Source organism: Chinchilla lanigera, unplaced genomic scaffold, assembly GCF_000276665.1.
Source record: "Chinchilla lanigera isolate Chin_1 unplaced genomic scaffold, ChiLan1.0 scaffold00011, whole genome shotgun sequence".
NCBI lineage: Eukaryota > Metazoa > Chordata > Mammalia > Rodentia > Chinchillidae > Chinchilla > Chinchilla lanigera.
In genome coordinates, this window is record NW_004955412.1 from 24,831,371 (window position 1) to 24,846,464 (window position 15,094).

Consider the following 15,094-nt stretch of genomic DNA (forward strand, 5'->3'; position numbering starts at 1 on the left):
TTTTCTCCGGTACCGGGAACCGAACTCACGACCTTGCGCTTGCCAGGCAGGCGCTTTTGCCGCTGAGCTAAATCCCCAGCCCCTATGCTGCTTTTCTTTAACAAAAAAAAAAAACTCCAAATTTTGACTTTTAATGCAGGGTGCTTGGTCTCCAGGTGTCAAAGTAATTTTGCAGGTTTTGAAGGCTTTACTGGGGTGTTGGTTGCCACATATTATGCAAAGCAGTCTGGAGAACATGAACTGAAGACTGAAATGAACCCACAATTTAAGTAAGATTCTTGGTATTTTCTTTGAAATATAGTTTTATTTTTAGTGGAAGTCTTAGCATCTTCTGCTTTTTCATTATTGAGTTGTTCCTCTTCTCACAAAGCTCTCTTTGTGTTTTTTACTCATGTTGGTTAAGGTTAGCTTGTGGGATTACAAAAACTATTACTGAAATGAGTGTGCAGTGTGGGAAAGAGGCATGGACTGAAGTGGTGAATAAAATAATGGATGAGCCATTGTAAGAGTCAGATTCTAACACGAAGCCTGCCACTTGGTGCAGCAGTACAACAGAAAATAACCAACTCACTTGCCACTATAAAGCTTGCCACCAGATACAGTTTGTCACGTGTCATTCCCTGATAGGGTTTTGATATGAGTTAGCAAGCAATTTATTTATTATGGTCTTTGTAAAGAGTCAAACCTCTTTACTAATGTTAATCTGTGGTTGCAGTCTCTCCCTAATGCTAGCACTGCTGCCTTGGCATCACTTCACATCATCAGACATTAGAGTATCATAAACAGCATGTAACCTAGACCTTTGTAATTGGAGTTCGCAGCACCAGTGATCTGACAGGGTGGAATTCAGATGAGTGACACTGACAGTGATGGCTCTAAATACAAATGAAGCTTCAGCCTTGTTTAGCCAAGGCTCACCATGGTTCCTAACAGGCCATGGACCGGAACCAGGTTATGTGTTTGGGATTGGATACTGATTGTTTAGGAGATTTTTTAACACAATTGAAGCAGCACTGTGTTTCAGCATATCCTGACAGGGAGATAATATGAAGAGATAATTCTAATAACAGTGGGAAGGTGATTTTGGGGAAGCAAGAACATATTCACAGAGACACATAAGATCATTGTGCTACAGAGTTCTGAGGTAATTTGTTGGGAAAAAGGGAAAAAAAAAGATAATGAGTGGGCAAAAGATATCCTATTGGCAGTATATGTGAATTCAGGCCCTGTTTTAGCTTAATCTGATGGCATCAGAATACACCTTTCATTTTTATTCTTAAATTTCTACAGCTGAATGCACACTGAGACTTACATTGCAATTATCATCAGGACACACTTCTTCAGAGGTATCCTTTGAGTCATTCAGAGCACAAGAATAAATAGAGGATAGTAATGCTCATGAGAATGAGAATAACAGAACCCTGACCTCTCGGGTTAGAACATTTAGTGCAAGTGAGTTTAGGCACAATGTATAAATAACAGTGACCACTGTGCTGAGAATTATTTTCCCTGAAGTTTCTTTGTTCAGTTATCGGTCTCACCTGAACCCACTTTGACATAACTTTCTTTTTCCTTGGAAATAGTTATGTGAAAAAAAATGTTGAGTCTCCTTAAAAAGAGTAAAACTTAATGTAGGAAATATGAATAAAGTAGTGAAAATCAATACCAATTAGGTTGCTCATTTTTAAATTTGTGTCAACACTTCTTTATTAATTTATCTATAACACATTTCTATGAAGAATAAAAAATAAAGTACTTACAATCTTTTTATTTTTGCTTAACTTCTGTGGGAATTCTGTCTGTGACTGTCACATTTCCTCAGCTTCTATTTTATACAATTGATGTATTAGATAAAAAGTGGTAAAACTAGGAATAAAAGATTAATAAGTAAGAGAAAAGAAAGAGTGACATGAGGAAAATAAAAAGATGGGTTAGAGCAAGAGAATTACTGAGAAAAACTAAAGCCAATGTTGACTAAGGGGATTTTGGAATAGCCTGAAGATAGAGTTATGAGCTAATGTGGGAATGTTGTTATTCTAAGAGATTAGAAGGGAGAAAGTTGGAGTAAGGTTTTTGAGGGGAAATGGTAGAAGCCAAACAGTTATTTTTAAAGTTTCTGCACACTTGTAGTATGTGGGGTTCAGGAAAATCAGAGGTAGGATTTTATTTATATCCACTCAATTATATGATTTAAAGAAAATTATCTAATATTTCCAAACCTCATTTTATTTTCTATGAAATGATCTCATAGCATGCCTTTGTGAATTAAATTATATATCCAGATCAGTTGCATAGTGCCTGGTAAGAGTCGGGACTCAGTTCTTACTGAGATAACTTCATCAGTATTACTTTAAGCAGATTCCCTGAAAGGCATCTTACAGTGCGTTTCTCAGACAGTTCTCTATTACATCACACTGAGCTACCAAAAGCTATGATATAGTAATTTGACAGGGTTTAAAAGTAGACATAATTGTAAAGATAAGAGGCAAAGTGAAAGTCTCTAAAATATGTGAAAACTGGGTAAGCAGCCTTTTTATAAAGGTTGCGATAAAATACACAAAATAACATTTAGCATCTTTATCGTTCGTGGTGTAGAGTTCTGTAATACTGAGCCTATTTGCATCTCAGTTCCCAGAACTGTTTTACCTTCTGTGTAACAGTTAAACAGGAACCTACCTTACCTAGGTTCTTCTACAACAACACCAAAATCCCCAGTCTGTGGTAACCACTTCCAGTTTCTAAAAATGTGACTGTGTACCTTAAACAGCTTAACATGGGTAGAGTCAACTTTTTCATGATCAAACTTTCACCAGTGGTACACTTGGGACAAAATTCCAGCACAGGAACATTTGGAGGACAAACTATGTCCAAATCATAGCAAATGGCTGAACGGTATTGCTTCATTAATTCAGCAGACCTATGTGAGAAGCTTCTGTTGGTCTACATCTTTTGGATATTAGGGTGAATTACACAAACATAATGCCTCCTCTTATAGAAATTTCCATTGTCTAAACAAGAAGTCTGTTGAACGAGTCTCCATATGATGAGTATTGTCCATCAACACTATTCAGGCTTCACCAGATATTATGACAAGTGGATTCTTCCAAAAATATACATTATTAACAGAACAAAATTTTAATATTTGAATTACTTAGATCCCGTATATCATATCGTACAGACATCTCCAAATGATGGGAATACAATTCTATGTGATCTTGGATTTTTTAAGTCTGGGTAGCACGGGCTAAAGAATCCTTCACCACAAACCACTAATCTTATGTCTGGATGGCTTCATTTCATTCCTTTTGCCTCATTAATAATTTAGTAAAATAAGCACTGTGTTTTATTTAAAATTTCTACTTTTTTGTCTCGTTTAAATGGTTTCACATAGGATGGAATTTGGGAAGTAAGATTAGAATAAAATAAATAGCTAAAGTGTTATGGGAATACATAACTGGTGTTTCTGTGGGATCTTCAGTAAGCAGTACCCTTTTTTTCTTTAGGTTCTGAGAAAACTGAGAAAAAATTCTCAATCCCAGTCTTTTTGGGAGCTATACTGGTTGGTTTTCCTGTTGCTGGGTTCAAATACCTGACACCCACAATTTAAAGGAAGAAGTGGTTATTTGGTTCACAGTCTCAGAGGATTCAGTTCATGGCTTGCTGGCTCCTAGGCAGAAACATTATGGCAGATGGATGTGGTAGAGCAAAGCTACTGAAGTCACAGTTGCTGAGAAATGGAATGGGCACCATCACCATAGAGGAAGGGGCCAGGGACCAGATATGCAAGCCAGCCATGCTTCCATGAACCACCTAGACACATGGAGATATAGGCTTTATGAATTCTCTGAGCAGTTCTCAAGCCAATCACATTAACAGTTCAGTTTAACTGTCACAGAGGCAAATTAGAAATTGAGGCTTGGTGAGGAAATTAAATAATAATGTTAAGAGAGCTAATAATTAAGTCATCTTTCAGAGCAGTGTGTGGAAAGGGGTTCCCACTGCTTTTACACAAGAGAGTGGTTTGGGATATTGGCACTGTGGTATAGGAGGAAACGTATGACAAAGTAGGAGTTAAGAGGGCTGAGCCAAGGACTGCCTGTACTGTCACTGGACATGTCACAGAGGGCAAGAAAGTATTCCACTGCCTGGGGCCTTGGGTAAAACAGAATAGATAACATCAAAGCCAATGTATATACATGATCTATGTTAGTGTTCATTTTTCAAGTTATTTGCTGCAGAACTTTGCAGCATGATCTCTAGAGACAAGTAAGGATGGGTTGGTAGTAAATTGCAAAACAGTTCACACAAGGCAGCCACGTAGAGGAGGGATTAAGAGCAGGGATCTTGGGATCAACTGAACCTGAGCTCCAGGTAGGATTTGCTCATTCATATGCAACTTTGGGTCTCTTATTTGAAGTCTCTAATTCTAAAAGATCTTATATATAAAAATATAAGATATACATATCATCAGGCAATATGAAATTAAATAAAATGATGTTTGAACAATGCCTTGCAAACAGATCATGCTCTATGATATTTGATATCCTTCTTTGTGAAATAGAGGAATTGAAATGCTTATAAGCAGAAAAGTGGAACAATTACCTCCTAAGGAATAGAAATGTGAAACAAAGGTTGACTTCAAATATGGAGGGACTTTTCAAGGAACACAGTCCTGTCCTCAACCAGGCAAAACTGAGTGCCAATTGCGGTGCTAAGAAGTCTGTATCTGATAGCTTAGTACGCCCATTATATTCCTCATTCAGGACAAAATAATGGGGGATATGTTTGTTAGAACTAAGTATGAACTCCTGGTATGATGGAGGTGTAACAACACAGAAAATTTACAAGTAAACCAAATATATTGCTTTCAGAGGAAGTGTTTTTTGTTATGTGGTTGTTTATTTAAGACATTGGTGGAAAAGACAACAATCTTTTTAAATCCTTTAAAAACTTCATAGTTATTCAAGAACAATAAGTATAACCTTTCGGAACACCCTCTTCAGGGAATTTTTCACTTCCTTGTTCCTCAAGGAGTAGATTAATGAGTTCAGCATGGGCGAGACAATGTTATTTAATATCTGTACCACAGCACCAAGCAGGGGGTTGGGAGCGCGCTGCAGATAGATGATGATCACAGGTCCGTAGGCACACAGGATTGCTGTGAGGTGGGCGCTGCAAGTGGAGAAGGCTTTCTGCCTGCCCTCAGCTGAACGGATCCTCAGAATGGCAATCCCAATGTGTGTGTAGGAGACACAAACACTGAATAAAAGCGCTAAAGCCAGAAGGCCAACATTAACGGAACCCACTCTCTGGGCCAAGGAGCTGTCATTACAAGCCAGGGGTAAAACCGCAGGAATGTCACAGAAGAAGTGGTCCACCTCGCGGGGGCCACAGTAGGTTAAACGAAAGGTGAAGGAGGTCAGGGTGGTGGCATGAAGGATTCCTACCAGCCAGGATGCCATGACCAATGCGATACAGACTTCAGGTTTCATGATGAGCATATATCGCAGTGGGTGGCAGATGGCAACAAAGCGATCATAAGCCATCACAGAATAGAGGCAGCCTTCAGTGGAGCCCAGGAGATGATAGAAGAAGAGCTGTGCAGCACATCCCTCGTAAGAGATGGCTCGGCTCTGGCCAGAGAGGTAAAGTAGCATCTTAGGACAAGTTACAGATGGGAACAACATGTCAAAAATAGATAGAAGTCCCAAGAAAAAATACATGGGGGTGTGAAGGGCAGAGGAGGATGTGATTGCAGTAAAGATGAGTAAATTTCCCAGGAGGGTGAAGAGGTAGATGAAGGAGAAGAGGACAAAGAGCACAGGCTCCAGTCCCTCTGTCTGAGGTATCCCCCGCAGAATGAACTCAGTCAGCGAGGTGTGATTTCTCATATCCTTGGAAAGGTGATCTTGGTAGAGACAACATAAAAGCCAACACAAATGTAGGAGCTGTCCCTCCACTTTGTAAAACTATAAAGATGATGTTTTAGTATTTTCCTTCCAGTAAAATAATACCTAGAACTGAATAAGTTAAGCTCAACAAAAGCTCTTTCACCTCACAGTTCTGGAGGATGGGAGGCTACAGGCTGCACTTGTTCACGATCTCCTTGTTGATAGGACTCTCTGCACAGTCTGGAACCAGCAAAAGGCATCACAGGGAGAACTGGAACATACAACAGAAGGAGTCAAATGCATAATAAACTCTCTCTTGAAATAACCCACTAGTCCATTAACCAATTATTTCATGAATGAATCAATCTCTTTTCAATAGGAGAGTCCTCACAACCTGATCACTTCTTCAAGATCTCACATAGTCTAACCCCTTTACCTCAAAGTTAGTATTGCATCACTACATGCTTTTGTTAGGACCTTCAAACTACCAGTGATACTCTGGACTAGCAAAGCATATGCATGCCTTCATAGCTTGACATGTAATATTCCCACATAATCATTAGTAGGAAACAAAATTAAATTTAAAATCACTAAATACTGGAGGGGCTAAGGAAGAAAAAAGTCCCAATACCAAGTAGATAAATGTAAATAGCCCATTACACAAGGCAAATGCATCAAATATCCTAAATATGCATTAAAGATCAACTTGGGCAGCTACATCCCTGATTAGAGCAATAGAGTAGAATTTCTCTTCTTTGCTGCTAGCAGCCACCAACAAACCTGCTGTGTGTTAATTGTTTTATTCTCATTGGAGCAGTTACCTGAATGTGCTGAAAACTCACAACTATCTTTGGGATGTATTGTGATCAGCTGACTGTTGCAATGCTTGCACTTAAAGGTTTTCTTGAATCATCCAAAAAGTGATGCTTTCAATTGTAGTTTTATTTTTATGACCCGTTCTTTTTGGAAATACAAAGCATATAAAAATTGCTCAGCTGTAAATGCTCTGAGTTCAAAGTACAATTCAACTTTTCTGATTCTCTTTTATAATTAATAGCTACTGATTGATAATTTTATTTTCTATAAAATGGAGGTGGTAAGATAAATTATATCTACATATATACATGAGATTCTTATGGAATTGAGTCCAAATTCTACTAAACTATCAGGTTTCTTAAAATATAGCAAAGACCATATTTTGTCTTTGAATTTGTGACAGTGATGACAGTTCCTGTGGAACAGTTGGTATTTAAATACTTGCTATATGAATGAAAGAAAAGTTGGAGATTAATTGAAGTACCTACTTAGACTGTTAGTTCTATGAAGATACCATGGTTGCTTTGGATTATCCCTGTCTCTCTGTGATTAAGGAAATAGTAACACTCATTAAAGACAGTATTATTTGAATCAAATTTTCAAATGTCCAGAAATGACAGCTTTTGTCCTGAGGCTTATTCCTTTTTGAAATAAACTTCAGAAAGCAAAAGTTGCACTAAGCCTGCTTTTGGCCTCAGAATCCATGCTTAATGAAAAAAATATTCAAACAGTTGATAGAGTAACTATTTCTTATATTTGTAAACCACGCAGGGGACTGAACCCAGGCCCTCATCCCCGAGCAATAGCCACAGACCAGTTTTATTTTTTATTTTGAACCATGGTCTTACTAAATTTCCAACTTGCTGAGGCTTGGCTCCAACTTGTGATCCTCTTGCACCAGCCTCTTAGAGTGCTGGGGATACATGCATGTACCACCATGTCCAGCTGAAGTAAATATTCCTGATACAATATACATAAAGGGAGTGTTGAACATCTTTATAATTGTCTATTTCTGGGCCAAAAATATAAATTGTAGGATTGGCAAAACGTTAAGGAAAGAGAATGCATCTTCCTAAGTACAGTAAAGGGAAAATAGAAAAGTTATGATTAATGGAAACTTTTATAATGAAAAGAATGCAAAAGGGAATTAGTGTAAAAACACCAGAAATTGGTCAAAAACTATCTGTACAGCCATGAGTACTAGATTTAGATAATGCATCTTAGTTTTACTATAATTACAGAATGGAGGTAGCAGTGTATTAGTGAAGTTGCTTTATTATTGTCTTATGCAATCGAGCCTATAGGAACTCTTTTTAATACATAGCATTTGGGCTGGGGATTTAGCTCAGCGGCAAAGCGCCTACCTGGCAAGCGCAAGGTCGTGAGTTCGGTTCCCAGTACCGGAGAAAAACCAAAAAAAAAAAAAAAAATACATAGCATTCTTTGAATCTGAGTTGTTTTGGATTTCTTGTTGGGAGTCAATATTTTTCACTTATTTCCTAGACTACTTTTGTCTGTTTTCTGTGCAGCGTTGTCCGTACTTGAATGTGCTACAGCAGTTTTTGTGTGCTGAGTTGCTGAAAACAGTGCCTGGCCTCTGCGTGGCACCCATGATCTGGATTGGCTGTCTCTTTAGGGACATCTTGGAGGGTTCTGAACAATTAGTTAGACTCAGTGGACAAAGAGGTCAAGCCGAAAGACTGCCCTGTAGGTATTCTCACACATTCTGAATAAATGGTTTTTTAAACCATGGTACAGGAAAATCTGGGATGCAAGAGTTGAATTTAAACTATGAAAATGTAAGAGAAGTGGTTGAGTGTTGGAAGTCAAAATCAAACAAGTGGGAAAATATCATTAAAAAGTAATAATTATTTGGAATATCATGTACTTTCACTAAATGGTGTTAGTGAACCCAGATAATATTTCCCTCCTGGAACTGCTATAAAGACTAAATATATTTACATTCAAACTAAGCTTGGACAGCATAGAAAATTCTATTGCAATTTGGAAGAGAGGAAACATTGCAATAAGAAAAGAAAGATATTTAAGGTATGAAAAAATATTTAAGATATGAAAAAATATTTTAAAATCTAGGCCGTCCCTTAATTTAGTGACTTTGTTTTACCTTCACCTTACTTCTCTGTGAAATAGGAAGAGCATTTCATTCTACTAGTGTCTGGTAGATGCAATCATAGGATGTTGCATGAAATATCTAATATGGTTTCTGATCTTTTTCTAGGTGCTCAGCAATGATTATCTATTCCTTCCATAGGCAAGTGCAAAATACTCTTGTACTGGTTCAATATTAGCAGGTATAGCCACAACAAAATAATTTGACATTTGACGCAGTGTTTAGAAAATACCTTTGGTTCCCATGCAGATTGTTGAATTTTGTTGAGATGCAAAAATAACCTGTGATGAAGAAGATTAGGGACCATAGTTTAATATCTACTATATCCTTTGCAGCCCACATATGACTACCCTCCCAAACCACTGAAAACACTGCAAATGAATCATGCTGGCATATGATACTAATGATAAACAGGGGAAGCATGTGCCACCTTTTCTGACTCTAAAGCACTATGAAATGGTTTTCTGTAACACTAACATTCAAAGCAAATAAAAGTTATGGGAGATATAAAAGCAACACTATTTCAGATTGAGATTTTATTTTCCACCCTTTAAAAACTATTTTTGTCCTTATAATTTCATGTGCTGTCATGAAACACTTGAAAGAATCAACACCTGGGATCTCATCCTACTGAAAAGTTTCTGCACATCTAAAGAGATCACCAGCAGAGTAAAAAGAAAACGCACAAACTTGGAAAAAACTTTAGCTGACTGTCCCTCAGACAAAGGGCTTCTATCTACAACATATAAAGAATTAAAAAATATCAGTCCCCCCAAATTTAAAGACCCAATCCAAAAATGGGCAGGTGAGATGAATACACACTTCTCAGACAAGGAGATACAAATGGCAAATAAATATATGAGAAAATGTTCAGCATCATTAGTCATTTGAGAAATGCAAATCAAAACAACACTGAGATTCCACCTTACCCCAGTAAGAATGGCTAGCATTAAGAAATCAACCAATAACAAATGCTGGCGAGGCTGTGGAGACATAGGAACCCTCTCCACTGCTGGTGGGAATGCAGACTGGTGAAACCACTGTGGAGATCAGTTTGGAAATTCCTCAGAAAACTAGGTCTAGAGGTCCCATTCAACACAGCTATCCCCCTTCTGGGTATTTTCCCAGAAGATCTAAAACCATCATATCACAATGATATATGTGCACCTATGTTCATAGCAGCACAATTTGTAATTGCTAAATTGTGGAAGCAACCCAAATGTCCATCCACCGAGGACTGGATAAGAAAATTGTGGTACTTTTATATAATGGAATATTACTCAGCTATAAGGAAAGATAAACTCAAGGGCTTTATAGGTAAATGGTCACAACTAGATACCATACTCATAAGTGAAATAAATTAGACATACGTGTGCAAGCACTGCATTGTTTCACTAGTGTAAAATCTGAAAGAGTTAATTTAAACTGGGAGGTAAGATAGACATTGTGAAATGATGGGAAAACACTCAAGGGTAAAGAGCAATTGGGATGTGGGAAAAGAGAAGGGAAAGAAGGAGAAATTTTGTATGTATGTATATACAGGATAGTTAACATAGTTGATCTACTTTGCTGAAAGAAACTGTCAGTGAGTCCTTCATTGATCGATACTGCATGTCTCTATCTGTTTTCATGAGAAACCACTTTGAAGATATCAATGTGTAATACAACAAGTATTGTTAATTTCCTACCACTTTGTTTGTAACTCTGAATTGTCTGTACTGTCCTTTTGCTATTTTGTAAAAGGTTGTCTGTCTGTTATGTTTTCCTCCTTTTGTTTTTAAAATAAAAAAATAATAATTTCATGTGCTGTTTTGTACATATTAGACATTCAATCTTACCATTCCTAGATCCATCACCAGATAGGTTCATGTCATCAAAGACACATGAGACCATGAGTGATAATTCAAATAGTACTTTAGAGTGCATATATAATACAAGTGAATGCAGCTTTCCTAGAAGATGGAACTCAAATTCAGGCATTTGTCTAGCAAAGAGGCAACATGGCATAGTTAATAGAGCTTGAACTATATGTATAAACCCTCCAATTCAAGTTCTAACTTTTGATGATATGACTACGGTCTAGTAGTTTCTGAAACTCAGTTTCTTCAAACACTGGCTTTTCATCAGAAAGAAACTGATAGCATTCCTGTTCTGAAGGCTCTCCCTTAACAACTCATATAAAATTTATCGCTCTAATTAGGCCGCTATTGAGAATAAACAGAAGCATCCACAAAGGCAGTACAAGGGAGTAAAATAGAAAAGTTCCTGCCACATCACTGAACAGTCTTCTTAATTTTTCATTCTCATTTGTTTCCCAGAAATCTGTCTTGACAAACACCACAGTACCAGTGCTGCTGTAATTATGTGAAATTTGATGCAATTGTATTTGGTATACACTGTGCATCCATTAAATGTTTCCTTTTAAAAAACTTACATTGTATTTTACTAAATGAAAATTGGCTTCAAACAGAGCAAGGAATCAAATACTGTCTTGGAGTTCAGGGAATTGCTAAGCTTGAAGCTTACATTGAAAGCTAAAATTTCCAGTCCCTGACTACCTGTAGTTCAAAACATCAAAGGAAAACATTGGAACAAAAGATCTATATACAGAGAGAGGCAACTCATCTGTACCAGTAAACAAAATAACCTGAGGGAGAACATTTGTATTCCTCAAGTATAAGAAGTGGCCAGAGAGTTTACAAATCTCGCAGCATCGATTTCTGTTATACAGGGTTCCACAGTAATGCCAAAAATTGCAAAATTCAGCCACTTGCTTCAGTGTCTGCAGTTTACTTTTGATTATGCTCATAAATTAACAGCAGCTTTAGAATTACAAAATAAAATTGCATTTTAGGCTATTGTTGGTGTTCTTCTAAATGTTTGCTTTTGGTTAACTGGGAAAATATTCACCTCACAGAATTACTGTAAGGATGAAATATGATGTTTTTAAAAAATTGGATATATAATAATCTGCTATCTAATACTTCATGGCTATTGTTATAATTATTATGGGGATTTCCACGCCAAGAAATTTACAAATTTTTCCGCATGGTGATGACAGTCAATTTACTTAAGCATAAATAAGATCACTTGTAGAGACAGGATAAAGCCAGGATTAAATAGTAGTGGTGAAAATATCTTGGAAAATACTATATTTTAAGAAAAGGAGATATTGATACATATCACTCAGAAATCCAGGAGAATTTCTCTATCTTTGCCTCATAAAGATTTTTATTTCTCCATGTCAAGAAATAAATTCAACTAAGTTTTCATCTAGTGCCACTGTGTGGTACTTGGAACCTGAGAGACGCTGAAATTTTACTAGAGTATGTGTGCATGCTGTGTGTGTGAGAATAAATGGGAGAAAAACCCCTGGCCATCACGTCCAAGGAGAAGGGATTCCTGAGTGGTGCTTTCTGCCCAATGCTTTCTCTCTAGATCTCTGGAGGTCAAAAGTAAACCCTGAGAATAATGAGGGAGAAGTTCAGAGCACTTACTCGGTTAAAAGGGTCATGATTAGCTTGGAGAAGGAAAAGTTATTTCTCTCTCCTTTCACTTTCAATTTATTCCACGGCATTCCAGAGATCTTCATTCCAAATGTCTCTTTGCTTAATGCCATTGAATTGGGCTTGGGTTCTCTGGCTGCAGACCGGAGATGGTTTTCTTTTTCATGTCCAATCACACAGGAAGAGGATGCTCTAAAACTGCTGATTGCCCTGTCACCTGGGTGGACTCAGAGGCAGAGAAAGTGCAATTATCGCTTACCTTTGTGGGATTTTAAATTCTCTCACAGTCCCTCGGGAGCCTCATCTGTGATTTCCCGAGACTCGGGGAGCAGGAACCTTCTGAGCATAGAATGCAATTAAATGCTGGATGCTGAGATGGTTTTGGAGTTACAAAATAGAACACCGTAATCAAGGCAATTTTTAAAGGAACTGGCTACCCAAAAGCTTATGAATCCCTCCTGAACAACCCATGCTTCCATTTTGGGTAAATAACCTCATCTACTCATTTTATAATCTATAGACCTCAGGGGCTTAGCCTGCCAAATTTGTCATTTTTTTTCCCCAGTTTTTACCTCTTCTCTTACCTCTCGTGGTTTCTTGTTTCTCGCGGGGAACTCATTCAGCTTTAAGGGAGGCTAGAAAAGGAGTCTTCATTCTGAAAAGGCATTGATTTGCTTCATTTTAGGATGAAAAGAAGCTGAGAATCAATATTGAAGCATATTTGGGAATGCTAAATATTGAGAATCAATACTGAAGCATATTTGGGAATGCTAAACAAAGACAGATTTTTTCCGTAGAGCTACCAAATTTGAAGTAGTTTCTATTCACTCTGTATTACCCTACTCAGTCATGTACTGCATATATGGAAGCATCTCCTTCAAGGACTGACAAGCCCACATCTATGATGATAGTATCATAGGTATCATGGAGCTGAAAAATTCCTATTTCTTAGTGGTGTCATGCCCATCACTATGCAATGCATGCAATGCACAATGCAACTGAAGTTTGTGATGGTGCCTGCCTAACAAAGCCTACTGAGTTGCCAGTCATAAGCAAGGGTACCACATACAATTACTTATATTAGGTCCATTATAATTGATATTGATAATAAAAAGTTATGTTTTGGTTTATGAATTTACTATACCACAACCTTTCTGCTTTAGGGTGTAGTTCTTTTATTTATAAAAAAGAAACTTACTGCATAACAAAAGGCTATATTATGCGAAGAGTAACTTCATACATATATCTGTTTGCATCAGGAGACCGTGTGGAACGACTGACCTGCGTCATCTCGGTGTGCATATGTGTACTCTGTGATGGTCACATAATGAAGAGGTCACCTACGAACGTGTATTTCAGGAAGTGTTTCCTAGCTAAACAGTGCTTGATAATATTTTGTTTTCTTTCTGCAATTTACCAGATTTCATATTGTTTATTCATTTATTGAATGCTTCCTCTTCTTACATCCTAAGCCTTATGTGGGTAAGGTTTTTTTCTGTTGCTTATACATAGATGATGCACCTATTCATACATAGATTAATTCTGTTTACATAGATCCTCAAAGTGGTTAAAATTTCCTTTGGCTCCAGATTTAATAGTTCTGCACAATGCTGATGTGCAGAATAGTGCCTTCCACATGTATATGTTAACTAAAAGAATGAATAACATATTTGCTTTTGCAAATTTTGATTGTTGGACTCACTAAATGTTTTATATGAAAAGAATGACATTATTTACTGTGTTTGAAAAAAACATCTAAGTAAACATGTAAATAAAATGCATCCATGCCTTTGTAACCATAAAGTTCTGTTTAATTATGTATATTGTACCAGACTACAAGGTTTTCCAGTATAATTTCTGTATAATTAATGATCTTTGCCACAGAACCAGCATCATTTATGTTTTCTCTGATTCAGTTACTTCTTACCAAACTGTCATGGCTGGTCACATGTGGCTGACTTCTATTTCTCAGCTAGATTAGATAATGAACTCTGTTCACGTTTCTAGTTTCTTCCTTTTGCTGCACAGATATATCAGCTAATGAAAAGAAATTATACCAATGAGAACTACTAGATATGAATCATTCCTTTTCACAGTCAGCTTTAGATATATATCTATCTCCCAGTGTTGGTAAAATAGAATTAGTGTTTATATTGTGCTGTACTATACAAGAGTATATGAAGTGCATGTATGTGTGTGTATTTATACATGTGCATACTCTCATATCTATTAAAATCAGTTAGTTCTTAGAAGCAACCAGCAAGGTAGGTATGACATTGCCCTCGCTTTACAGACTCAAGGGAGAAAAAAATTATCTCAACAAATTCATTGCAGGAAGCACAATCAGGCTGTCTTACATACACACCATCTATTCTTTACATAGATTTTCAAATGTGGTTAACATTTTCCTTAAGTGCCAGATTGAATAGCTCTTGTCAAACAGAAATGATACAGGAGACTTGATCATGTCTCATGCTCTTTGGCCAGGAAAACCAGCAGAGCTATTTTTAAAAACGTTGTTCCATCAAAAATTTAATTTTATTACCCTGATGAAATCTTTTTAGATGACCTATGCCAGTAAAATTCAGTCCTTAGTGAAAGGAGATGGTCTCATTAAAGCAAAAGTTTGAGTATAGTCTTTAGTTGCATCCATTTACCCATAAAAACCTCTAGTTTATCTTTCTTTATAGCTGAGAAAGGGAAAGAAACTCCTGGAGAAAAGAAAGAAGGAAGAGAAAAATTATATATAT

General features: G+C 37.0%; 1 protein-coding gene across 1 annotated transcript; it reads right to left on the bottom strand.

The window, feature by feature from the left end:
* Positions 1-4,958: 4,958 nt before the first annotated feature.
* LOC102023994 (olfactory receptor 148-like) lies at positions 4,959-5,891 on the bottom strand. Its single transcript, XM_005378639.1, has one exon. The coding sequence runs from the start codon at positions 5,889-5,891 to the stop codon at positions 4,959-4,961; it is 933 nt and encodes a 310-aa protein (XP_005378696.1).
* Between the last annotated feature and the right edge of the window lie 9,203 nt (positions 5,892-15,094).